Source organism: Nomascus leucogenys, chromosome 7b, assembly GCF_006542625.1.
Source record: "Nomascus leucogenys isolate Asia chromosome 7b, Asia_NLE_v1, whole genome shotgun sequence".
Lineage (NCBI taxonomy): Eukaryota > Metazoa > Chordata > Mammalia > Primates > Hylobatidae > Nomascus > Nomascus leucogenys.
The window spans coordinates 14413991-14440919 of record NC_044387.1 but is presented as its reverse complement, the minus strand read 5'-3'; the positions used below and the strand labels follow the sequence as shown (position 1 = coordinate 14440919).

Sequence of the window (26929 nt, the reverse complement as noted above, 5' to 3'; positions counted from 1 at the left end):
TGAATTACTAGACCATTGTTTTTAACTGATGAGTAATCAAACTGGATAGACCATTTTAAGAGACATACAGGCAGGCCGGGTGCCGTGGCTCACGCTTGTAATCCCAGCACTTTGGGAGGCCGAGGCGGGCGGATCACGAGGTCAGGAGATCGAGACCAAGGTGAAACCCCGTCTCTACTAAAAATACAAAAAATTAGCCGGGCATGGTGGCGGGCGCCTGTAGTCCCAGCTACTTGGAGAGGCTGAGGCAGGAGAATGGCGTGAACCCGGGAGGCGGAGCTTGCAGTGAGCCGAGATTGCGCCACTGCACTCCAGCCTGGGCAACAGAGCAAGACTTAGTCTCAAAAAAAAAAAAAAAAGACATACAGGCAGATAGTAAAAGTCTAATAAAATAACCTAAATATTGTCAAATCTAGGTTTTACAATGTATTGCTCAACTGTTCAAACTCTCTATATACAACACATACACACACACACTCACTCACTCTCTCTCTCCCCCCAAAAGTAAATAAATGGCTTATGAGCAGAGAATTCACCCTCACATTTAAAATGTACACTTTTGGGCCAGGCAGAGTGACTCACACCTGCAATCCCAGCACTTTGGGAGGCTGAGGTGGGTGGATCACTTGAGGTCAGGAGTTCGAGACCAACCTGGCCAACATGGTGAAACCTCGTCTCTACTAAACACAAAAATTAGCTGGGCATGGTGGCAGACACCTGTAATCCTAGCTACTCGGGAGGCTGAGGCAGGAGAATGGCTTGAACCCCGGAGGCTGAGGTTGTAGTGAGCTGAGATCACGCCACTGCACTCCAGCCTGGGTGACACAGTGAGACTCGGTCTCAAAAATAAGATCAAAAAAAATAAAATGTACACTTAAAAAAAAAGAAGCATCTTTCAACCAGAGCATCCTAAAAATTTCTCCTTTTATTGTTAACAACTTCCTGAAATTATAGAACTTGTGCTATCTCTGTTCACAGGCACAAATTAAAGGATTTTCCATTTTCTCTTCATCTATTTTTGGCAGCGATAAACTTACAATCTATACATATGGGTTATCTCTTTAGGAACTCAAATTGGTTGACATACAAAATTTCACGGTGAACGGTTTCCAGTATAAACGAGGAATGTAAGTCTTAACTATATATATAATGTAAATATATATATATTTACATTAAGGAACAGAACTTGCCCTTAATCACCGTCATTAGAAATATACAACTGGAGATCTGAAACAACTGAAAATAGTAGCAATAAAGGAAAAAAGAGAAATAGAAATGGACAATGATGAGAAGATATGTAGTAAGTAATTAAAAAATGCCATGCAATGATTCAAGGAAGAGACTTCTGGCTATGATGGCATGAACAGGTCAGTGAACTGTTTCCTCAAAAGGAAATGACAGTAAGAAAGTTGGACAAAGTTGTCAAAAACAGCTATTCAGGATTCTAGAAATCAATCAAGGGCAGACAGACAATAAATAGAGAGATGTCCTGAGAAATTGCTTAAACTTAGGGGCAAGAGCATCCAGACACAAACTTAATGCCTTAAAACTTAGTTTTATCAGGGGAGGGCTGGGACCATAAAAACCAGCAATTTTCACTGCCAGAGAGGACAGATCTGACTTGGGACAAGGGGGAGATTGAAGGAGTGGTAGAAAATCCATAGCTCTGACAGCTAAAAGGGGCCAACCCGGTGGGAACCTAACAGAGAGAAGACATTCTTCTGGCTTGAGGCTGTGGTCTAATGAGGGTGCAGTGGAAGACCAGCTAGAAATCTGAAGGGGAGATCCTGGAAAGTAAAGAGTCACAAAAGGGCCGGATACGCTCTCCTCACATCCCTGGGTGGGATGGGGAAGGGGGACATGAGAGGTCTCAATAGAAAGAAAACCCAAGGCAGGCGTAAGAACTGGCTGAACTTTGCATGCACTTCCCAGTCCACCTGGATCATCAGAGGGTGAAAGCTCAATAAGCTTCAGGTGTTTGAACACCGCCTCTGCACTAGTCACAGGCTAACCATTAAGCTAGGAAGACACGGGTGCCTCCTAGCCAGGCTAAAAACAATAAAACAACAAATGAAAATCACTAAGCAGAAACACTAGTGGCCATATACTATGTGGGAGTCAGATGTCATAGTTTAAGTATGGGCAAATTACTTAAAACACACACACACACACACACACACACACACACACACACACGCCCATCTCAGAAAAATAAATAACACCCCACAGTCACTACATTACTAAAATGTCCAATTTTCATTAAAAAATTACAAGCATGCAAAGAAACAGAAAAGTGACCCAGATTCAAGAAAATAAGCAGTAACTAGAAACCGACTAATGCCCAGATGTTGGATTTAGCAGACAACGTTAAAGCAGTAAATACAAATATATTTTTAAAATTAAGGCTGGGCACGGTGTCTCACACCCGTAATCCCAGCATGTTAGGTGGCTGAGGTGAGAGAACTGCTTGAGTCCAGGAGTTCAAGACTAGCCTGGGCAACACAGCAAGACCCTGTCTCTACAAAAAAATACAAAAATTAGCTGGGTTTGGTTGCATGTGCCTGTAGTACCAGTTACTCAGGAGGCTGAGGCAGGAAGATCACTTGCACCCAGGAGGTCAAGGCTGCAGTGAGCTGTGATTACACCTCTGCACTCCGGCCTGGGTGACAAAGTAAGACCCTATCTCAAAAAATAATAACAATAAAAATTAAAGAAAAATATGAGAAGAAATCTCAGTAGAAAAATGTAAATGGAAATTCCGGAGTTGAGAAGTATAATAACTGAAATAAAAAAATCACTAGATGGGCTCAACAGCAGATTTGGGATGGCAGAACAAAGAAGGAGTGAACTGAAAAAGAGACCACCAGAAATTATCCAATCTAAAGAACAGAAGGAAAAAAGATCCAAGAAAAGTGAATAGAACTTCAGATTCTGTTTAGGTTCAGACTGAATTTTTTTAAGAAACAAAAACCCCTATGGGAGAACACCAAGTATTTTAATTTATGTGTTGGCTAGGCGCAGTGGCTCATGCCTGTAATCCCAGCACTTTGGGAGGCCGAGGCAGGCAGATCATGAGGTCAGGAGTTTGAGACCGGCCTGGCCAACATGGTGAAACCCCATCTCTACTAAAAATACAAAAATGAGCTGGGCGTGGTGGCACATGCCCGTAATCCCAGCTACTTGGGAGGCTAAGGCAGGAGAATTGGTCGAACCTGGGAGGCAGAGGTTGTAGTGAGCCGAGATTGCACCACTGCACTCCAGCCTGGGCGACAGAGCAAGACTTCATCTCGGGGGAAAAAAAAACTATGTGTAATGAGAGGCACAGGAAGAGAGAAGAAAGGAAAAAAAATTTGAAGAAATTATGGTAAAAAACATCCCAAATTTGATGAATATATATTTCAAAATCTCAAGAGAACCCAAGTATGATAAAAACAAAGAGATCCACTCCTAGACACATCATAGAGAAATGGCTCAAAGCCAAAGACAAACAGAAAATCTTGAAATCAGCAAGAGAAGAACAACTCATCACCTACAGGGGGACCAACACCAGGATTAACAGCTGACTTCTCATCAGAATCAGCTGACTCCCATGGGAGTGGTCCATGGGATGACATATTTAAAGGGCTGGGGGGTGGAGGAAGAAACTGTCAACCAGGAATTCTATAGCTAACAAAACTATCATTCAAAACTGAACACATAATAAAACAACATTCCCAGATAAACAAAAACAGTATTTGTTTCCAGCAGGCCTACTCTAAAAAAAATACCAAAAGAAGTCCTTTGGACTGAAAGGAAATGACACTGGATAATAACCTGGACCTACAGGAAAACGTGAAGATTACTAAAAATGGTCAAAAAAACATAAAATGAATCCTGTCAAGAAACTGAAAAAAGCCACAGACTGGGAGAAAATACTTGGAAAAGACTTATCTGATAACAGACTGTTATCCAAAATATACAAAGAACTCTAAAACCTAACAATAAGAAAACAAACAACCTGATTAAAAAATAGGACAAAGACCTTACCAGATACCTCACCAAATAAGATACAAAGATAGCAAATAACCACATGAAAGGATATTCCATGTCATATGTCATCAGGGAAATGCAAACTAAAACAACAATGAGATACAACTACATATCTATTAAAATGGCCAAAATCCAGACATCAAATGCTGGCGAGGATGTGGAGCAGCAGGAACTCTCATTCATTGCTGGTGGAAATACAAAATGGTAGAGCCACTCTGGAAAGTAGTTTGGTGGTTTCTTATAAAACTAAACATACTCTTATCATATGATCCAGCAATCATGGCCCTTGGTATTTACCCCAAGAAGTTCAAAACTAAGGCCACAAAAAATCCTGCATATGAATGTTTACAGTAGCTTTATTCATAATTGCCAAAATCTGGAAGCAACCAAGATGCCCTTAAGTTGGTCAATGGATAAACAAACTGTGGTACATACAGACCAATGGGTTATTATTCAGTGCTGAAAAAGAAATGAACTACCAGGACATGAAAAGACACAGAGGAAACTTAAATGCATATTGCTAAGTGAAAGAAGCCAATCAGAAAAAAGCTACATACTGTGGGATTACAACTACATGAAATTCTGAAAAAGGCAAAACTATGGAGATAGTTAAAAGATCAGTGGTTGCCAGGGGTTGGGTTGTGGGGAGGAGAGAGGGATAAACAAGCAGACCACAGAGGATTTTTAGGACAGTGAAATTAGTTTTTATGATGCTATAATGCTGGCTATATGCTATACATTTATCCAAACCCACAGAATGTACACCACTAAGAGTAAACTCTAACAGACTTTAGGTGATAAAGATGTATCAATACAGGTTCATCAGTGGTAACAGGTGTACCACTCTGGTGTGAAATGTTGTTAGTGGGGGAGGCCATGCATGTGTGGGAGCAGAAAGTATATGGGATAAGTCTCTACTATCTTCTCAGTTTACTGTGAACCTAAAACTGCCCTAAAAAAAGATCTTAAGAAAAAAAAAGTAAGATTGTTTAAAGTAATAATTATAATAGTGTATTGTTATATATCTAAAATATACAGGTATAAGATGTATGACAATAGCACAAAGGAGCATGGGGAATGAAGCTATATTAGACCTAAGCTGCTATATTTAACCAAAATAAGACACACATGCATGTGCACACACACAACCATCAGTAATAAGTTGTGATAAGTCAAAGATGTAATTCCTTGAGAAAGCACTAAGAAAATACAAGAAACACCAGCACAAACAAAAAATAACTAATGAAAAAATATCACAAATGGATGTAAAAGGTACAAGAATTATTTAACAGGAATCAGTAAAGAAGGAACAAAGGAACAATAAAAGGCATGAGACAGTAAAATGACAGACATAAATCTACCTACATTAATAATTACATTAAGATGCAAATTGACCAAGTGCTCCAATAAAAAGACAGAAATTTTCAGACTGGATGAAGAAGCAAGAAGCAAGATCTAGCTGTATGCTTTTTTCGGGGAGTGGGGGACGGAGTCTCACTCTGTCGCCCAGGCTGGAGTGCAGTGGCGCGATCTCAGTTCACTGCAACCTCTGCCTCCCCGGTTCAAGTGATTCTCCCACCTCAGCCTCCTGAGTAGCTGGGATAACAGGCGCACACCACCACGCCCAGCTAATTTTTGTATTTTTAGTAGAGACAGGGTTTCACCATGTTGGTCAGGCTGGTCTCAAACTCCTGACCTCAGATGATCCAGCCGCCTCAGCCTCCCAAAGTGTTGGGATTACAGGCGTGAGTCAACCTGCCTGGCCCTTTTTTTTATTTTGTTAAATAAGAGATACACTTCAGATACAAAGCAGTTGAAACAAAACGACAGAAAAAAATATGTAAACAGTAACTATGAGAAGGCTGAAGTGGTTACATTAATATCAGACAAATAGTTTTACTATTTCTTGGTTAACTATAAGCCAAGAAATAGTAAAAGAGACAAAGAGGGACATTTCATATTGATGAAAGAACCAATTGGTTAAGAACATTTTGTTGGAAAGACCATCTACTAAACCATAAAACAAGTCTCAATAAATTTAAAAAAAATTGAAATCATATGAAGCTCCAAAGAAATTAAATTATAAATCAATAAAAGAAAGAAATTTGGGAAATCCCCAAACATTTGGAAAGGAAACAACATACTCCTATGCAACCCAGGAGCAAAGAAGAAACTACAGGAAAAAATTTTAAAATGTCTTGAACGAAATAAAAATAAAAACAAAATAGATCATATTTTATGGTATGCAGCTAAAGGGAAACTTCCTGTGTTTACAGTTTTAAACACAAAAAGGAAGAAAATCTAAAATCAATCACCTAAGCTTGCAACTCAAGAGGCTGGCAAAATAAAGACCAAATCAAACCCAAAGCAAGTAGAAGAAAGAAATAACAGAGTGGAAAATAATGAAAAATAAAATAGAAAAACAACAAAAATCAATGAAACAAAAAGTTGGTTTCCTGGAAAAATCTGCAAATTAATAAACCTTAGCTAGACTAACCAATAAAAAAAGAGAGAAGACATAAATTGCCAAATCAAGAATATAAACAGGGATATCACCACAGACCCTATAAAAATTAAAAAGATTATATGAAATTATGAATAACTTTATACCAACAAAATTGACAATTTATATGAAGCAAATTGCTAAAAAGACACAAATTACCCAAACTAACAAGAAACAGAGAATAAAAATGAAAAAAAACCCTGATAATTAGCATAGAAATTTATTTAGTAATTAAAATACCTTGGAAAAGCCTCATATATATTTTACTTCTTCTTTTTCACTTCTTTAATTGAAACAGTTATTCTGATAGGTCTGTGAGTACATGATCATTAAAAAGTTATTTGGAAATGCAACCAATACATTAGCCTATACATTTATGATTCTAGAACAAATGCTACTGAAAGTCTCATTTGTTACCTATCATGCTTAGACTCTTCAAATAAATTATCTATTGTAGCCAATTAGTTCTGAAGTATAAAATTATGTGCTTATACATAACTAATAAACATCGAAAGTAGGAATTTCTTGGTGGTTCGATACTTAATGAAAGAAAATTGAAAGCATTTATGGGTTAAATCCATCCTTAGCAAGTGTCTTAAAGGCTGAATAAAGCTCTCCTTTTGATAACCAGATATAGGAAAGAGAAAAAGAAATCTAACAACAGAGCTAGGTCTTTCTATGCAGATTGTAGAACATTTCTATCTTTAGAAACAGACCACACAAGGCTGGGCTGTGGCTCATGCCTCTAATCCCAGCACTTTGGGAGACCATGGTAGGAGGACAGCATGACAGGAGTTCAAAATAAGCTTGGGCAACAAAAGGAAACCCTGCCTCTACAAAAAAATAAAAAAATGAGTTGGGTGTGGGGTGTGTGCTTGTAGTCCCAGCTACATGGGAGGCTGAGGCAGGAGGCTCACTTGAGCCCAGGAGACTGAGGTTGCAGTGAGCTAGCTATGTTCATGCCACTGTACTCCAGCCTGGACAACAAAGCAAGAGACAATACAATTTCCCATATGTTGATATGTATGAGATACATACCTATTATTAATTTACGACATTTCCTTTACGTTAGCAAGTTAGTAGTAAGAGGTGAGGTCAAAGAGGTAAGCTGGGGCTAGAGACTAGTAAACCAAGTACAGAGTTCAGATTACATTCTAATTGCATTAGGGAACTATTAAGAGTTAAGTAGGAAATCGGCATTCGCATTAAAAAAAAAACCACCTTAGTCGTATGTGGAGGATAGATAAGTTAGGCAACAGTAATACCGGAAATAAGTGACGAGATTTGGACTAGAGTAGTGATGATGATAAATTCTTTTAAATTTCCTAACAACCTCTTCAGGTAGGTACTATTATCTTCATTTTAGAGTGAGCCAAGGGCAGAGAGAGATTAAATAACTGGTCCAAGGTCATACAGTTTAGCAGGGGCCATATTGAGATTCAAACACAAGCAATTTGGTGGAAGAGTAATAAGATGTAGAGAAAAAGATGAAGTAGTTTTAGAGTTATGGTTGTCAAGACTTGCTAATCAATTAGATGTACAGATGAAAGAAAATAAAGAATATTCCTAGGTTTTGCTTGAGTTTGGTAGTATAATTATGTAGAGAAAGGATGTAAAATAAGAAGAAAAGGGGTTCCAGGACCTATATATGGAGTATTGCACCATTTAAAAGTTGAACAGAGAAGGAGGCAGGAGCAGAACACCCAGTGCTTGGCAGGAAAATTGGGAGAGCTCGAAAAGCCAAGAGACTAAGTATTTCTAGGAGGAGGGAGGACAATGTATACAATGCTGCTGAGAGAAGGCGTAAATGAGAACAGGTGTAAACGCTAAATTAATTCCAAGAGTTTTCTAGTTGTATAATTAGGGTGATGATTTCGATATGATTGCTATGCATCCTTCCATTTTTCACCTCATGGTTCACGTACCGTAAGAGATCCATTTTGTGTGCTGGGTGAGTTGCTGCTCTGCTCCCCGTGGGCTTGCGTACTTCCGTAGAGTGTCAGGTTATGCTCACCGGTCTGGCCGGCATAGTCTTGAGTGTGTGGCACCCCATACTCTGCGGGAATTCCATTCTGCGGAGGTGGTGGAAATGGGATGGTAGTAAAAGGCTGAACCATTGCGTCAGGAGTTGTTGTCGGCTCCTGGTTACCCTAAAACAAACGAGAAAAAGAAAAAGTGACTTTGAATCCTTGTTACGTAACTATTTTTAAAGTGAGTATATGGAATTCTCTGAATATTCTCTCACTGCATAGGTAAAATGGAATGCTTATTGCCCAGGATTGCGGAAAATATTATTATACATACACACATAGATGTATGTATGTGGACAGAGACACACACACACACACACACTCACTTTTGTTAATGTGTGGTTACTAGACAGGCCCACAACCATATTAAAGTGGACTAGATGCCAAAGGGGCAAAAATCTTTGCTTTAAATTAAAAGTAGGTGGAGAGCCCACTTTGGACCACAAGCCACTACAGCCTATACAACAGAGAGCGACTATGTCCCTAAAAAAATACAAAAAACAAAAAAGAAAAATCAACTAGGAGAAAATATTAGCAAAAGGTAAGAGAGATGCTGGGTTATTATCACTAGTCCCAGAGTGGGTAAACCAAGTTGACAAGACAGACACACATGTATACGCAAACACACACATCCCAAGAGAAAAAGAGGCAAAGTGTATATCTGAACAATTCATTGAAAATGAAATACAAACAACTAATAAAAACGCTCAACCTCATTAACTGTCACGAAAATTCACCTTAACATCAAAGTAAGTCCAAGTTTTTAGTCATCAAATCAGCAAAAAAATTAAGCAGTTTTATTGTGATATAACTGTCATATGATAAACAGCACTTATTTATTTACAGTACACAATTTGGTTAAGTTTTGATATATGCACTTACATTCTCATGAAATCATCACCACAATCAAGATAGTCAACACATATATCCAAAACCCCCAAAAGTTTCCTTGTGCCCCTAATAATAAGCATGTATTATTTTTGTAATAAAACCTATACAAATATATTGTTTTAAATATTAAAAAGAATGACAAAAAATATATCATCAATAAAGGGAAGCCAATATTCTGAAACACTGAATTACTGTGTTACCCTTAAGAGAATGGTAGTGACCTACCTCGAAACAAAAATTCATAACTCTCTTCCATTTAAAAGTTAAACAACTTCAAAATTCAGCTGTCTCCAATGTCCAAGAATCATTTCTACTTGGCAGTAAAAACTGCTTTACATAATAGTGGTGAAAGAAAAAAGGCAGACAATTAGGGGTGGGGGGCTGCCACAGCCTAGATAAAAAAGTGATGAACTGATTACAGTTATCAGTGGGAAGGGGCAGAGTCATAGGTTGAGTTGTGCTCCTCCCCAACCCATATGTTGAAGTTCTAACCCTCAGTACCTCAAAATGTCACTGTTTTTAAAGATAGGGTCTTTAAAAAGGTAATTAAGTTAAAATGACGTCATGAGGGTGGGTCTTAATCCAATTGGAGTGGTGTCCTTACAAGAAAAGGGAATGTCGATATAGACACATACAGAGGGAGGCCCACATGAAGGCACAGAGCATGACCATCTACAAGCCACTAAAAAAGACATCAGAAGAAACCAACCCTGCTGACACCCTGATCTCGCACTTCTAGCCTCCAGAAATGGTGAGAAAATACATTTCTATATTGTTATGTAATACTTTGTTATGGCAGCCCTTGCAAACTAGTAAAGGCAGGAATGAAGATTCTGTAACAGAAGTTAATAATAAAAATAAAAATAAATTGCTTTACATAAAAATTTTCCTGCTATTGGACATAATGGTTCATGCCCTTGTAATCCCAGCACTTTGGGAGGCTAAGACGGGAGGACTGCCTGTGGCTAGGAGTTCAAGATCAGCCTGGCCAACACAGAGAGACCCCGTCTCTAGAAAAACTTTAAAAAATTAGCTGGGCATGGTGGTTATGTGTAGTTCCAGCTACTTGTGAGGCTGAGAAAGGAGGATTGCTTGAGCCCAGGAGCTGGAGGCTGCAGTGAGCCATGATTGCACCACTCTAGCCTGGGCAACAGAAAGACGCTGTCTTTTAAGAAAAAAAAAAAAAAAGGCTGGGTGTGGTGGCTCATGTCTGTAATCCCAGCACCTTGTGAGGCTGAGGAAGGCGGATCACTTGAGGTCAGGAGTTCAATACCAGCCTGGCCAACATGGTGAAACTCCATCTCTATTAAAAATACAAAAATTAGCCAAGCATGGTGCCAAATGCCTTTAATCCCAGATACTTGGGAGGCTGAGGCAGGAAAATCGCTTGAACTCAGGAGGAGGACATTGCAGTGAACTGACATCTCTGCCATTGCACTCTAGCCCAGGCAACAGAGTGAGACTCCATCTCAAAAGATAGAAAAAAAAAATCCCTCTCTTTAGTTCTTAGAAAATATGCTATGAAAACTTTAAATTTTTTTGGAAAAAGTCTATCTTTGTCACCCATCACTATATAACTTCTTTTCATTATTTCTAGGTTAGGATAGTTTTTATGATGTCTTTATGGCTATTCTGGGCATCTGATGAGAGATATAAAATAGTTATCTCCCTTCTCCTTCAAATTATTCAATGCTCTATCTCTCTGTATCTATCTAGCCATATGAAACATACTGCTTCAGAAGCCCTCGCTGAATCTACTGGCCTGAAGATAGACATGAAAAAGAAATGAATTGGAATTCAGGTGGATTGGTGAATGAAACACAATAAACGCACCAAAGGTCTTATGCCCACATCAGGCATAAGTATAATCTTACAGGAATCCATAAGAAAGTTCTACTAAATAATTGGTAAAGGCTAAAAGACACAGTTTTCAAGTTAGGATTAACAAGGCCAAGGGAGGCCAAGGGGACTTTCTCCTGCTCTGACACTGCTCCTCTCAGCCTCCTCGTTTTACTCCAGCCTCCATTCTCCACCCCAGCCTGCCAGGAATGAGACTCTGGCACACAAGTACACAGTATGAATTCTCCCACAGGGGTATTCTCAACAGGGCTGACTCAGTTAACTGAATAAACACATCAATTAGCAGTGGGAGATGGGGAGAAAGGTAAAAACATTTCCTGCAATCCACTTGTAGCCTAGGCACTAGGCGTTTTACAGAAACGCAAGCCAGGCAGAGGCTCTGTTTTCCTAGAGGGGTAATGTAACCTCCCTTAAGAGGTCAAGAACAAATTCTTGGTGGATTATTTTGTTACTTATAGAAATTTCTTTTAAAATTTTTGTTAAAAATGGAACAAGAATTGTTTATATACTAAGGGAATGCAATTGGGATAGGAGTGATTTAACATCTTCTCCCATATAGCCTGCAATGTCTGAATATTTCCCCAAGTATATATTATTAAAAATGTTAAATGGTTTCAGATTTCTATTAAATTTCCAGGCCATATTCCAAAGTTCTATGCTCAGAAGTACAACAGCCTTCAGCAAACTATGAGATAACAGTTCACATGAGTATTTCTAGGTATGAATTTACCTCTATACTTATATAAAAATGTTTTGTTTCTATTACCAGAGGCTAAGCTGCTTAGGTATATATCTCATCTGAGAAAAGAAATTACTAGCTTTCTCTTTAGTCCACAAAGCTAGATAGAATAGCTCTTTTCCCTAACCTAGCAATTTATAAACTTTCTTCCTTTTCCAGTTAAAAGTAATTCCTTCCTTTCCTATATTCTTACAACATTTAGCTTGCATCCCCTACAAGACATTTAAATCTAAAGCCTCATACTTAGCAAATCTAAATTTGTATTTTAACTCCCCTATTAGATGAAAAGGCTCATTATCATGGGTGGAGACAGTCCTGTACAATGTAGAATCCCACATCGTACATAATAAATATGAAGTGTTAAACATTTATGAAATAGAGGAAGATTGAGATAGAAAGTCACATGCGTGCACATTACAGCAAACTGCGTTGTTGGGCTAGAGAGCATAACAAGGGATAACACAGAGTGAAACAAGTGTTGGTATCTTGGGTTGATATCAAACTGGAGTGTAGGGATGGGAAGGTAGAAGTGGGGAAGCATTAGGAAAGCAAAGAATCAACATTTACGTGCTTGTGCTTTATGTGCTTAATTTCCTTCTGTCTTACAAACACAGGCTTTAAGAGTTGTTGACCTGCTGTGAGTGAAAATCAAATGTAACTATTAATTTCTGAGTTGAGAATGATGTCTTTCTCTTTTAAACCACAGATAGTAACAGAGGCGATACATATTATATACAGCCTTTTGGTGTACAATGTGAAATATGCTAAATGTTTTCATTCTAAATTCAAATATACAGTTGTCCCTTCATATCTGCAGGTAATTGGTTCCAGGAACCTCCCAGCCCCCACCCACCACAGATGCCAAAATCCTTGGATACTCAAGTCCTTTATATAAAATGGCATAGTATTTGCATATAACCTACTTACACACATCCTCTTGTATACTTTAAATCATCTCTAGATTACTTATAATACCTAGTACAATGTAAATGTTATATAAGTAGTTTTTATGCTGTAGTGTTTAGAAAATAATGACAAGGCCCTGCATGGTGGCTCATGCCTGTAATTCCAGCTCTTTGGGAGGCTGAGGAGGGAGGATCACTTGAGCCCAGGAGTTTGAGACCAGCCTAGGCAACATAGTGGGATCCCGTCTCTACAAAACATTTTAAAAAATTAGTTGGGCATGGTAGCATGTGCCTGTAGTCCCAGTTGCTCAGGAGGCTGAGACAAGAGGATCACTTGAGCTTGGGAGGTAGAGGCTGTGGCGAGCTATGATTATGGCACTGCATTCCAGCCTGAGTGACAGAGTGGGACCCTGTCTCAAAAAAAAAAAAAAAAAAAAAAAAGAAAAGAAAAGAAAAGAAAAAAGTGTCAAGAAAAAAAAGTCTGGTCAGGCCAGTGGCTCACAGCTGTAATCCTAATGCTTTGGGAGGCCAAGGAGGGAGGCTCCCTTGAGCTCAGGAGTTGGAGACCAACCTGGGCAATGGGAGACCCTGTCTCCTAAAAAGAAAAAATGTCTGTACGTGTTTAGTACAGAGACAGTCATCCAATTTCCCACCCTAATTTTTCAATCCGCAGCTACTTGAATCCACAGATGCAGAACCCATGGCTATGGACAGACAACTATAGTATTATAGTCATCAAACAGGAACCCATTCAACAGTCTATTGCCTTACCCACAGCAATCTCAGAGGTTCAATTATCACCTACCAACAGGTGACTTCCAGTGTTTTTTCTAGGTTCAACCGTGTGCCTTCTCCCTAGTTTACATGAAATGTAGTAAAACAGAAGAAAGCATGAACCTAAAAGTCAGACTTGAGTTTAAATCCCAATTATACCACTTACCAGATGGGTTGTTCACTTCAGAGGTGGTTGTGAAAATTAATTGAGAGAGCAGGTGAAACTGTTTTGTTATTGATTCTTTAGCATATTTTCTGTTTCTACTGAATTATTCTGAATATTATTTAAAAGCTATGCACAGTACTGTAAGAGAACACAGAAATGACCCAAAATATAATTGTCTTCATATTTCTAGGATAATTAAAGTCTATGTAAGCTTTGAGAGAGAAGGGTGTATTTTTGTTTATATCTTCTCATTTATTCCTCAACTTCATTCTAATTTTCCCAGTTTGGTCACCTTGAGTCCCACTTACATACATAACCTGCTATTGTATTGCTTCTAATCAACAGGCTGCAAATCCTAAAAGCTTCTCAATTCCCATACCACATATATGGTCAGAATGGATCATGCACACAAACAGATCAATATTAATTTTATTCACACCATCATAAAAATAATCACCTCATTATTTAGGTAGAGCATATTCTCACCAGTTTATTACCACTGACAACGTCACTCATAATTTTTCTAGTGCTGTTTATAAATGGAAATTAATTTTCTAGGATTATAATACAAATAAAATGTTTTTACTCTTAAGTATTTTTACAAATTATATCATTTTGATCCCTTGGGATTTGCTTAGATGGGCTCAGATTTCAAACTCTATTTGCCTTTGTTTAAAAAAAAGAGTACCTAGGCAAAGGCCTGTCATTCTCAGATCTGGTACTAAAAGCAGTGGCTTCTGCCCAGCTGTCTGTGACAAGAGGAAAATAACAGCTATATAACTGTTCTCTCAGAAAGATAAGAAGACAAAACTGGATTTAAAATCATCTAGGATCAATTTTTTTTTTAAATTAACTCTGTAGAAGAACAGACCAAGAAAATCCAGATAAATAAAATGGATAAACAAACACATATAAAGACAAAACAATGCTCATTTGCTAGACTTAAAGCAAAATTACTCTAGATTCTTAACTTACACAAATACTTAAGTTTAACAGTGCTACCCCCAAATCTCCTTCCTTCAGTATCTGAAATTTTCTGGTTTTTTGTTTTGTTTTGTTTTTAAGTCTAAAGACAACCAAGCTATTGAACTGTTCTTAACTTTTTCTTTAAACTACCATAACCTAGAGGAAGAGCTGTAGGGTAGGATTGTTTTGCTTTTCTCACCTCAAGAAAGTTTCACAATTTTGAGCACCCAGAGCAGAAAAAAGTGTTAGTGTCTAATAATCCTGAATACATTTCTGGTAAGTTAGGTAAAAGTAATACATTTTTTCTTTTACAGTACATCTAAACTACACTCAGAGCCATAAGATGTTAGGCAACTTGCAGGTAAATTTGATATTGAGAGGAAAAATCTATACAATGAAATCTCCATGTAGTCTCCAAATATTTACCTTCAGGTTGAATTCTAAGAGTTCGCTTTTCACTTGGTTGTTTGGAACTGACTCAATGGCCAAGATCCCAAGGAAGCTCATGAAAACAGATTCAATGATTACATAATAAAGATTACTGTAATAAAAAACCAATCGCCATTGAAGTATTAAGTTTAAGAAAAAAATGTTGTCTAATTTTGGGTAAGGAGTTCAGACACATCCATTCCTGCTTCAGTCTCAACAGTAAGATGCAGTAAGAAACTACTTCCATACTACCCAGCTCCTCACACCTACCAACTCATCTTTTACCTTGTTCTTTGAAAGCAAAGATGCCCATATTTTATTGCATATAACACCCACTCAGGGAACATATTTAAAAATGCACATGTCAAGATCCTTTCCCCATAGATTAGGATTCAGTGGGTTGCAGCAGGACCCTGGTACTTACTGGTGTAGGTGGTTTGGGTCCCACATTCTGAGAAACACTGATTTAGAGGCTTTGGCTGGCAAAATGGGAGAGAATTATGGTTGCAGCATGCCTCCAGGACATGTCCCAAAAGCATCTACACCTTTAGAAGAACAGAGTCAGCTAAGAGATTAAAGAGGGCATAGAGGCTAGGCGCCGTGGCTCCCAAGGTAATTCCAGCACCTTGGGAGGCCCGAGGCATGCGGATCACATGAGGTCAGGAGTTCAAGACCAGCCTGGCCAACATGGTGAAACCCCATCTCTACTAAAAATACAAAAACAGCCAGGTGTGATGGTGTACGCCTGCAATCCCAGCTACTTGGGAGGCTGAAGCACGAGAATCACTTGAACATCGGAGGCAGAGGTTGCAGTGAGCCAAGATCGTGCCACTGCACTCCAGCCTGGACAACAGAGTAAGACCTTGTCTCAAAATAAATAAATAAATAAATAAATAAATAAATAAATAAATAAATAAATAAAAAGAGAGCACAGACGATGAGAGGAAGGTGACAGTGGCTATAAATGTAAGTTTCCTAAAAGTAGAGGGTTACCTTCTTATATGGAACCTGCAGCTAAGAGAATAAAAACTAGTTGTTTTCTAAAGTGCAAATCTACTGAAATGTAGGCCTCACAATGGATCCTTCTTTTAGCATGGGTATAACCAAAGAATCAGGACCAAAAGATGAGTGTGCTACGGTCATGTAAAGGAGCGATGGAATTCAGGAACATGACCAGTACAATCTTGAGCTCTTATAAACAGACAATTAATAAAATAAATTTTTAAAAAACCAGGCAATACAATATAAATCCTTGCTTAGAATAACAATAAATGACAGAAGCTGGTATATGTAAATTTAAGGGCAGTTACAGGCTTGGCCAACAAGAATATTGTAAACTTGCCTCCAAATCACTTGTACACACACACACACACACACACACACCCCCCTCTTCTGAATTACTCAGAGGGAAAAGCCAGTCCGGTCTTTCCCTTGAGGCTGAGTTTTGCAATCTCACAGCAATGAATATTTAAACAGGAAAATAAATATTTCAGAACAAAGTCATTCAAACCTATAGTCTATTAGATGAAAAGCAACAAACCCTGTAATAGTCTTAATATCTCCAACCTCTTAAAAGCTCTTTCCTCTATTTCTCCTTAAAGAAGTATTTAGAACTTCAAATATTCATGAATCATGTCTTCCACTGGCAACAACAGACAGCAAGAACTACTCTGGTTCAGCTACCTGCTTCCTTGGAAATGGAAGCCCCTTACAATTAATAGTTAACTGTCTATTCTATTCAATGTAAATATTCTATTCTAATGGATTTACACAATCCATGGAAAATTATTCTTTTTCTCAACCAAACTTTTCACTACAATCTAAATTAATTTATTATTTATTTTGTCATCATGGACAATTAAGTTTGCATCTTCCATATGCTAAACTGGAATAGTCTTAAAAATAGTCACGGCCAGGTGGCGTTGCTCACACCTGTAAACCCAGCACTTTGGAAGGCCGGGGTGGGAGGACTGCTTGAGGCCAGGAGTTCAAGACCAGCCTGGGCAACATAGCGAGACCCTATCTCTACAAAAAATTTTTTTTAAAATAGCCAGGTGTGGTGGCATGCGCCTGTAGTACTAGCTACTCAGGAGGCTGAGGCGAGAGGATCACTTGAGCCCAGGAGTTTGAGGCTGCAGTGAGCCTAGATCACACCACTCTACTCCATCCTGAGCGACAGAGAGAGACCATGTCTCTAAGGAAAAAACAAAACAAAGAAATAGTTGACACTCAGGTTCCAAATAAAACACTGGCAAGGTATTAGAGTGTCTTCTGAATTACAAAATATTTAATTATGCTTTATAAATTTTGTTGGGTATTCTCTTGTAGTCCACCTCTTTAAAACAGAAAATTCACATGATATACATATAGTAACAGAGAAAAGTTTTCCCTATCCCTTTCTCGGAACAAAACACATTTTGTCTACAACCATGGTTACGTGGTGGCTTATATATTCTCTAATCATTTAACAAGTAAAGTCCCTAAGTCAACCAGGGACTGAATCATAAACGTCTTCATCATAGCTTCCTCACCAAACGAACTGATGATGAGCACATAGGAGGTGCCCTTTAGAAAATGCCTGGTAATTGAATTAACCACGTAATTGAATACCTGCTTCTGCAGTATACGTCTATAAAAAAAGATAGGAACCATTCTCTCAATAGCTTTACCAACTCTGCCAGGGACCTTACCACAATATAAATAATCATTCTATTAAGATACATATAAGGCTATATGTGAGAGTCCACATTATGTACTGTAGGAAATTAAAAGAAAAATGAGCCACTGCTCTCACCTAGGCTATCTAAATAATATATATTTTTTTGTTTTTAAAGAGTTCTGCTTTATTTTAACTTAACCTCAACCTAATGAACTCTCCAAGTGGCTGCCAGAATGATCTTTCTAAAATAAAACCTAAATCTGATAGTTAATTTACCTTCTTCTTAAAATCCTAGATTTGAGACTTACAGTCTCAAGTCCAAATACCTTTGCATGGAAGTCATGCCCCTTGCACACTTCATCTATTCAGCTTCAACTCTTGCCATCAAATATTTATTGAGTATCTACCACGTGTCAGATATTCTGTTCTAGCTGCTGAGGAAACGACGGTGATTAAAAAGACAAAGTCCCTGCCCTTATGGAGTTTACACTCTAGTAGGAAGAGACAAATAATAAATTGGCAAGCAAAACAATAAATAGATGGTGTGCTACAGAGAAAAAATAAGAGAGGGTATCAGGGTATTGGGCTGGACAGACAGAGAATTTCTATTTTCTAAGGCTGGTCTGGGAAGGTAACACTGATCATACTTATTTAGAAATTAAGGCAACAAGCTATATGTGTATCTGGATGGAAGAAAGACTCCAGACAAAGGGAACACAAATGCAAAGTCCCATAGGCAAAAATACAAGCAGCTCATTCTAAGAACTAGGAACATGGAGGCCTTGAAGACCTATGTGATCAGACTGGAGTAAGCATGGAACAGAGTGGCAGGAGACGAAGTGAGAAAGGTAGCGGTAGGGAAAAAGGGACGTTGATAGAAATCCTGTAAAGCTTACAGCCACTGCAGGGAGGTTAGCTTTTACACTCCACTGAGAGTTCTGAGCAGAGAAGTGATGTGGTCAGAATTAGGTTTTAAATGTACCACTCGGCAAAGGCAAAGGCAGGGAGCCCTGTTGGGAGGCAACCCTGATAATTCACCTGAGATGAAGAGGGTCTGGCGCAGGTGGTAATCTAATGTGTGTCGAATGCTGAAAACACCATGTACTGTTTCACCTTCCAGTTTCTTTGCACATAGTATTCTTTCTGCTTAGAAAGCTTTTCTCCTTTCTACTCATTGGACTAATACATACACAATCTTTAATAGGTATTTGGGCATCTACTCCTCTCTAGAGGTTTCTAATTCACTCAAAAAGGGGGAAAAAAATCATTCCTTCCTCCTGCCCTCCCCAATCTAATACTTAACTCTATTGTGGTGCTTATATTCAATTACAATTATTTGCTTACATATGTATTGTCTTTACAGAACATGAACTCTTTGAAGGCAGTTAATTGTCCAGACCTAATTCATCTTTGTATCCCAGTGGCTGCCTTAAAAGCTCTCGATAAGTATTCATTAAAGAGATAAAAGATGTTTCAACCTAGTAGAGTATAGAAGCAAACACAAAGTTCTATTATAACAAAAGTGATATGGTGGCACAGGAAGCGACCAACACTCAGCATCAGGAAACAAAGGTGATATGAGGTAGGGAAGACAAGGAGATTCATTAGAAGGATACCACGAACTTTGAAGGGACTTATACTAAAGCTATGAACTACATACAACAGGCACAGCGAGATATAGATTGGGGGGGCCCAAGCAAAGACAATACAAAGGCAGACTTGGCAGAACCTGGCAACGGGTATGAAGGAGAAGAAGACTACTAGATTTCAACCCCAGGGTACTGTAGGCTAACAAGGAGTGAGCAAGAAAGAGTGGGAAAGGAGAAAGGATCAATTCTAGCAGTCCAAGATGGTCCTGATATAAACTAATTAGATCCTATCTTGTCATATTTGAAGTTCATTCTGTTTTCTAAATGCATTCTAAAACATCTTTGATAGTTATTTCCACAGTGTTTCTGGTAATTCATTTTTCCTTTTTAAATTTTATTTTTTTATCTTTATCAAATTAATACATGCACATGATAGCAAATCAAATAGGTAAGAGCTTATGAGGAAAAGCAGCAGTAGCCTGGCCAGGCGTGTTGGCTCACACCTGTAATCCAGCACTTTGGGAGGCCAAGGTGGGCGGATCACCTGAGGTCAGGAGTTGGAGACCAGCCTGGCCAACATGGCGAAACCCTGTCTCTACTAAAAATATTAGTGGGGTGTAGTGGAGGGCGCCTGTAATCCCGGCTACTTGGGAGGCTGAGGCAGGAGAACTGCTTGAACCCTGGGAGGTGGAGGTGGAGGTTGCAGTGAGCTGAGATTGTGCCACTGCACTCCAGCCTGGGGGACAGAGTGAGACTCTGTCTCAAAAAAAAAAAAAAAAAAAAGCAGTAGTATCCTATCCTTCCCTCTGTCAGTCCTTTGAGGACTGACCCTCTTTTAATAGTTCCCTAAAAGGCAGAGGTTCCCAGGCCAGAGGCTGCCATTAGGGATTACTGACTCCTCTGACCACCCCCAAGCTTTGGCAACACATGCTCAATACAGACCTGTTCTGACCATAGGACTGTAGGAGCTGGCCTCCTCTCCTGAGGCCACTGAAGGAAGGGGTCAAGTGAGTTAACTGTATGGCAAACTTTGACCAAAAGGGGGAGGAGCAGGAAATGGGAGGAAACCATAAACACCTCTTCACACCTTCTTTGGATGGAAAGGACAGAGAAGCAATAGCTCTACACAACCTTCCTCTAGACTTCCAGTAAAACCAAGCAATCAGCAAGGCCTATTACAAAGACAGGGCCAGCCTTTCTGCCTTGTCTCACTCTTCTTTCCCTCCTAGTGGGTAAGGTTTTTGTTTCAGGCTCAGTTTTCTAGAGACACTAGCTAAGAACAGAGTCTATGACTTGTGTCTTGTATTTTCCATTTTGGTGACTTAAACCTCTACTTTTTGGGAGCATCCCCAACTCTATTTGGCTATCCTTCTACTTTGTGCTTTCCTTGACAATAATGTTCTAAATCTCCTTTTGCATTCTCTAATTGTTTCCTCTTCATTATACCTAGTACTGGTTTTATAAATGAGTATTTATGAGTATTTTAGTTAGAAGATTCCTTTAAGGTTCTCTTCTGTTTCCTGCATTATCTTTTGCCCCTAGGTTCAGGTTTTCTTTTTGTTTTTTTCTGGTCTCTTTCATGCTAAAAGTTCCTCTAAGACTTCTAATGATCCTCATATACTGGTAACCCAGGTAAAAGGACTTGTTAGCTAGTATGAATTTCCTCTGTGAATTTGCTTTCTGATTACATCTCTCTTTGGAATTAAAATTCTAATGGGAATTCAGTATAAGACAGAGAAGAGCATGTCACTGGCAGGCTTTGTTTTAGTGTAAGCCACTAGCGAAGTGCAGAATGCCCTCCCTCTCCATCCCCCTAAATATGAGACTAAACGAAGAGGTGCCAATATCTAACACACACACACAAAATTAACTTTCCCCAAACATTCTGATCAATTTCTTTGGAGACAAACACTGTTTTATGTTTTGTTTTTCCTTTGAGTTTTTTTTTTTTTTTTTTTTTGAGTGAGTCTCGCTCTGTTGCCCAGGCTGGAATGCAGTAGCACAATCCCAGCTCACTGCAACTTCCGCCTCTGGGTTCAAGCGATTCTCCTGCCTCAGCCTCCCAAGTAGCTGGGATTACAGGCACCTGCCACCACGCCTGGCTAATTTTTGTATTTTTAGTAGAGATGGGGTTTCACCATGTTGGCCAGGCTGGGTCTCCACCTGACCGCGGGTGATCCGCCTGCCTCGGCCTCCCAAAGTGCTGAGATTACAGGCATGAGCCACCGCGTCCGGCCTTGTTTTTCCTTTGTTAATGCTAGAGAAAAGGGGTGGCATAGTAATTACTGACTACTGCCACTGGGAAGGGGTTGGAAAGGGTCTGGCAATGCCAGGTAACTGAGTTATCCCCTAAATAAACACTGAATTCTTCTGTTTTCTGTCTGTTTTTCATTTTTGCTCAGAGAGCTCCCACGGGTTCCCCCTGGGCAGACTGGCTTCCATACCACTAGCAAGCAGCCTCCTTGTATTCACCGACAGGCATCTGCTTATTCTCCATTTCATCCAACAATTGGTCCTCATTTGTTTTAGCTTTTCCAGAAATTTAATAACTCTCCTGTTATACTAGTGCTACATTTCACCTTTTCATTTTGCAGATGAAAAACTGAAAAATCTATTTGCTGTTGCTGGTTTATTTTTTGTACTTCTATGCTGTTATTTCAGTGGAGTCTTATAAGAGATGTGAGACAAATGAAAGCATCTATCTATCATCTTGACCCAGAAGTCATGATTTATTTTCTGCAAAACAAGATTTCAACCATAAATGAGTTCTGTTAATTCCAGTTTCCTGTATAGATTTGAGAAACGTTAAATAACTATTAAACATTTATGTTTCTTTAAAAAACCTTTAAGAACTCGAAGATTTATTAAAAGAAAATTAGAGAAGATTAAAAGGAAAATAAAGTGTTTACTACAATTTTTGAAACTGCCTGTGTACTTATGCTTTAATAAATTAGACACATTTAAATTACAGGAAGCAAAGCAACTCAGAGAAGGATCAAAACTAAATATGTGGCCGGATGCAGTGGCTCACGCCTGTAATCCCAGCACTTTGGGAGGCTGAGGCGGGTGGATGACGAGGTCAGGAGATCAAGACCAGCCTGGCCAACATGGTGAAACCCCATCTCTACTAAAGATACAAAAAATTAGCCAGGTGTGGTGGCACACACCAGTAATCCCAGCTACTCGGGAGGCTGAGGCAGGAGATTCGCTTGAACTCAGGAGACGGAGGTTGCAGTGAGCCGAGATCGTGCTATTGCACTCCAGACTGGGCGACAGGATGAGATGGACAAGACTCCATCTCAAAAAAAAAACCCTAAATATGTGCTGTAAGTCACAGTCCTAATGCCATCTACAAACACACCCAGCACTATATGCTAAACATTATTTTAAATCCTTACAAACAGAAAAGATTTGCAATGGTCTAACTACTCTCAGAAACAAAAGAAAACATCAAGTATTTACCAGTTAGAATGCCTAATTTTTCACGTCCCTCCTTCTTCATGAATGCAATAGTAGCCAAGATCAGAATGCAGTCTAAAGAGGAAAATAATTCCCGTTACCCCACTGATCTCTAGCAAATGGATCAATAAGGCATGCCATGGACTCTGATCCTTCAGTCAGGAATGGCAATGAAATGTAAACCAGTGATTGCAACATTGAATCCTTTATCACAATGAGGCCAGCCTAGAGAAGAAAGGGGAATCCTATATTAGAAGTAGTCACCAAAAATGATATTATAAACAGACTGTTATTACTGAACAGGAAAACCTATCTCAACTTAAGAAAGGTGGCCTGCGGAAGACAGAACTAGGGATACCCGAAACCAGCTAACAGAAGAACCAAAAAGAAGCCATCCATACTTTAATAGTTGTTTAGTAATGAAAATGTTTGTAGTTTTCACTCCACATTTCCTGTGAAAGTCAAGTCAATGCTAAACAGGGCATACTTTAAAAAAGAATAAAAAGACATATCTATTTCTTCTCTTATCATCTTCCTCACTTGAAATTTCGTTATCATTATTAATTAAATCAACTACAATATCCAGCTTCATTCAAGAATAATTTTCTAGGCCAGGCACGGTGGCTCCCACCTGTAATCCCAACACTTTGGGAGGATGAGGCGGGTGGATCACCTGAGGTCAGGAGTTCGAGACCAGCCTGACCAACATGGAGAAACCCCGTCTCTACTAAAAATAGAAAAAATTAGCTGGGCGTGGTGGCGCATGCCTGTAATCCCAGCTACTTGGGAGGCTGAGGCAGGAGAACTGCTTGAACCTGGGAGGCGGAGGTTGCAGGGAGCCGAGATCGCGCCATCGCACTCCAGCCTGGGCGACAAGAGCGAAACTCCATCTCAAAAAAAAAAAAAAAAAAAAAAAAATATATATATATATATATATATAGATATAGATAGATAATAATTACCACTATTATTGTGAAAGAATAAGAAAAAATAGAAAGCATACATAGTCCAAAATATAAATGCTAACAGCTGAGTTATAATCTTAAAGTTCTCCATGTTCTTTTTCATATGAACAGTCACATCAATACAAATATGAGGGGAAAAATCACATTCTTCTTCCTGAAGATTACATATAAGAGATAGGCTAAATAAAAGTAAACAAACCTCCCCCCAGCATTTCCTGTTTTTCAAAAATGCCCCCTGGTTCCTCAGGAGGGAAAACTTTAAAGCATATATAGTAGCCTCTTTTATCCACAGGGCATATGCTCCAAGACTCTCAGTAGATTCCTAACACTGCAGATAGCACTGAACCCTCATATACTGTTTTTTTTCCTATACATACATAAGTGTGAGAAAGTTTAACTTACAAATCAGGCACAGTAAGAGATTAACAACAATACTAATAGTAACATAGAACAATTATAACAATATAATATAATAAAAGTTATGAGAATGTGGTTTCCTTCTCGCTCTCTCTCAAAATACCATACCTTAGTATTTTCAGACTATGGTTGATCATGGGTAATTGAAACCATGAAAAGGGACACCGTGGATGGGGGAATTACCTTACTTAGATAAGCTTTTGGTCACAGTTGCTGTATATTAGCAAACAACAGTCAGGCGAACATTTTAACTGAAATTAAGAAAGCTCTAAACAATGCCATCTACTTATTTAGTTCTACAACGTGTTGCCATTGAAATCTGTAGATAATCTGATTATCATTTAAATAGCAATGACTCAAAGTGTCTAAATATTGCTTATTGAGGTTTTCTAAGGTTCCATCAAGTTTGCAGCAGTGGTCATCACTTTCACAGTCCGGAGTGCCCCTATCTTTTACATTGTTTAACACAGTGAAAAAATAGTACTTTGAATTTTCTCCCTCCCTATTCTGCAAGATTTGCAAGGGCAGGTAATACCCAGGAAAAAAGGATGTTTCTCCTTTTCCACAAGACCACAAATCACACCAAACTACAAAAACATGGAAACGCTATTTTTCCTGTCTTCTTGCTTAGGTATTTCTGCTAATGACTTTTTTCCCCCATTGATTTTATCAGTCCTAAGCTCTCTGAAACTATCCTACCACTAAACCTCACTCAATACTAAAGAATTTGATGCTAGTTTCAGATAATGTCTTGTATAACGCATATACACACACACACACACACACACAAAAAAAAAAAAAAAAACAATGCCATAGCCATTCTCCTCACACCTTCCATTTCTGCCAAACTTCTCAAACTCTTTCCTCACATAAGCTTTTAACAAGACTTCACTGACATCATTTTCATGTAATTTACCATATCCCACTTTGTATTATGATTACTTACACATCTTAAGCATTCTTCCTTAATACTCCTTGAAATAAACTGTTCAACTGATTTTCACTCATAAATTAAAAATATACTCAATGAGACACTGCTTAATTTTCATTTAAAAGTATGTGTTCACTCCTCTGCAAGATGGAGTAACAAGAACCAGACTTAAGGCCAGGTGTGGTGGCTCACACCTGTAATCCCAGCACTTTGGGAGGCCGAGGTGGGCAGATCATCTGAGGTCAGGAGTTCGAGACCAACCTGGCCAACAAGGCGAAACCCCATCTCTACTAAAAATACAAAAATTAGCAGGGTATAATGGCACATGCCTGTAATCCCAGCTACTTGGGAGGCTGAGGCAGGAGAATTGCTTGAGCCTGGGAAATGGAGGTTGCAGTGAGCTGAGATTGTGCCACTGCACTCCAGCCTGGCTGACAGACTGATAATCTGTCTCAAAAAAAAAAAAAAAGCAACAGATTTTTCTTTCTACCTGAAACTACTAAAAAAACCACGAATACATGAAACAACAGCACTCAAGACATTGTCTAGTAGGCAAGGAAGGACAGATTCCTGAGTCAGGAAACAAGCAAGTTGAGCTTTATAACTGCCCCAACTTATCACATGGATAAAGTTTCCAGGCTGCAGCAGAGAAGGAAGGACCCAGGCAGAACCTGGTGGGTTCCATGAATTGAGAAGATAGACCTAGAAGTCTGGAGAAGCCAATACAGCACAGGGGACAGTACTGGAGAAAACTGCAGAGAGAAAGAGAGCTCTAAAGATCTCAAGTACTCAGTTGAGTGATGACTGCCACCATCTATGTGTGAAACTTCCAGAGGCTGGGGAAAGAACCACCTGAAAGAAATACAGGGAACAGTACTAGGAGCTCACACAGTGCCAAGAATAATCCTGTTCTTAACAGCCAGAGTGGAAAACCTAATGATGTAAGGAGCATCCATTAGAGTCTTAAAAAGAGTCTTGCCTCAGTGGCCAGGAAAAATTAACCAGAGACTAAACACAGCTCTAGTCCTGTCTAACAAAGCTTAAAAAACAAGACCTGAGGTCGGGCGTGGTGGCTCATGCCTGTAATCCCAGCACTTTGGGAGGCCGAGGCGGGCGGATCATGAGGTCAGGAGATAGAGACCATCCTGGCTAACACAGCAAAACAACCCCATCTCTACTAAAAATACAAAAAATTAGCCGGGCGTGGTGGCACGCACCTGTAATCCCAGCTACTCGGGAGGCTGAGGCAGGAGAATCACTTGAACCTGGGAGGCGGAGGTTGCAGTGAGCCGAGATCGCGCCACTGCATTCCAGCCTGGGCGACAGAGTGAGACTCCATCTCAAAAAACAAACAAACAACCCAAGACCTGAAAGGATCAAACTTTTTCTAAGAAATGTAGTTGTGCTGTAGATAAAGCTCAAGAATATTTACAGAAATAAAAAATTATCTAGAATCCAACAAGATAAAATTCACAATGTCTGGCATCCAATAAAAAATTACCAGGCACGCAAAGAACCAGGAAAACTACAACACATAATGCTGAGAAAAATAAATTAATCACAACTCACCCAGAACTAATACATATGTTAGAATTAGCAGATGAGGACATTAAGCAG

At 39.1% G+C, this 26929-nt stretch overlaps 1 protein-coding gene across 31 annotated transcripts in view; it reads right to left on the bottom strand.

The window, feature by feature from the left end:
- Nucleotides 1–26929, bottom strand: part of RBFOX2 (RNA binding fox-1 homolog 2) — a 290938-nt gene that overhangs the window by 61020 nt on the left and 202989 nt on the right. For all 31 annotated transcript variants that reach the window (XR_004030927.1, XM_030815643.1, XM_030815639.1 and 28 more), the window contains one exon: nt 8458–8682. Coding sequence is in view for 30 of the 31 variants with exons in the window: in XM_030815643.1 (XP_030671503.1) it covers nt 8458–8682 (225 nt within the window). In the remaining variant the exon portion in view is untranslated. The remainder of the gene's footprint in view (nt 1–8457; nt 8683–26929) is intronic.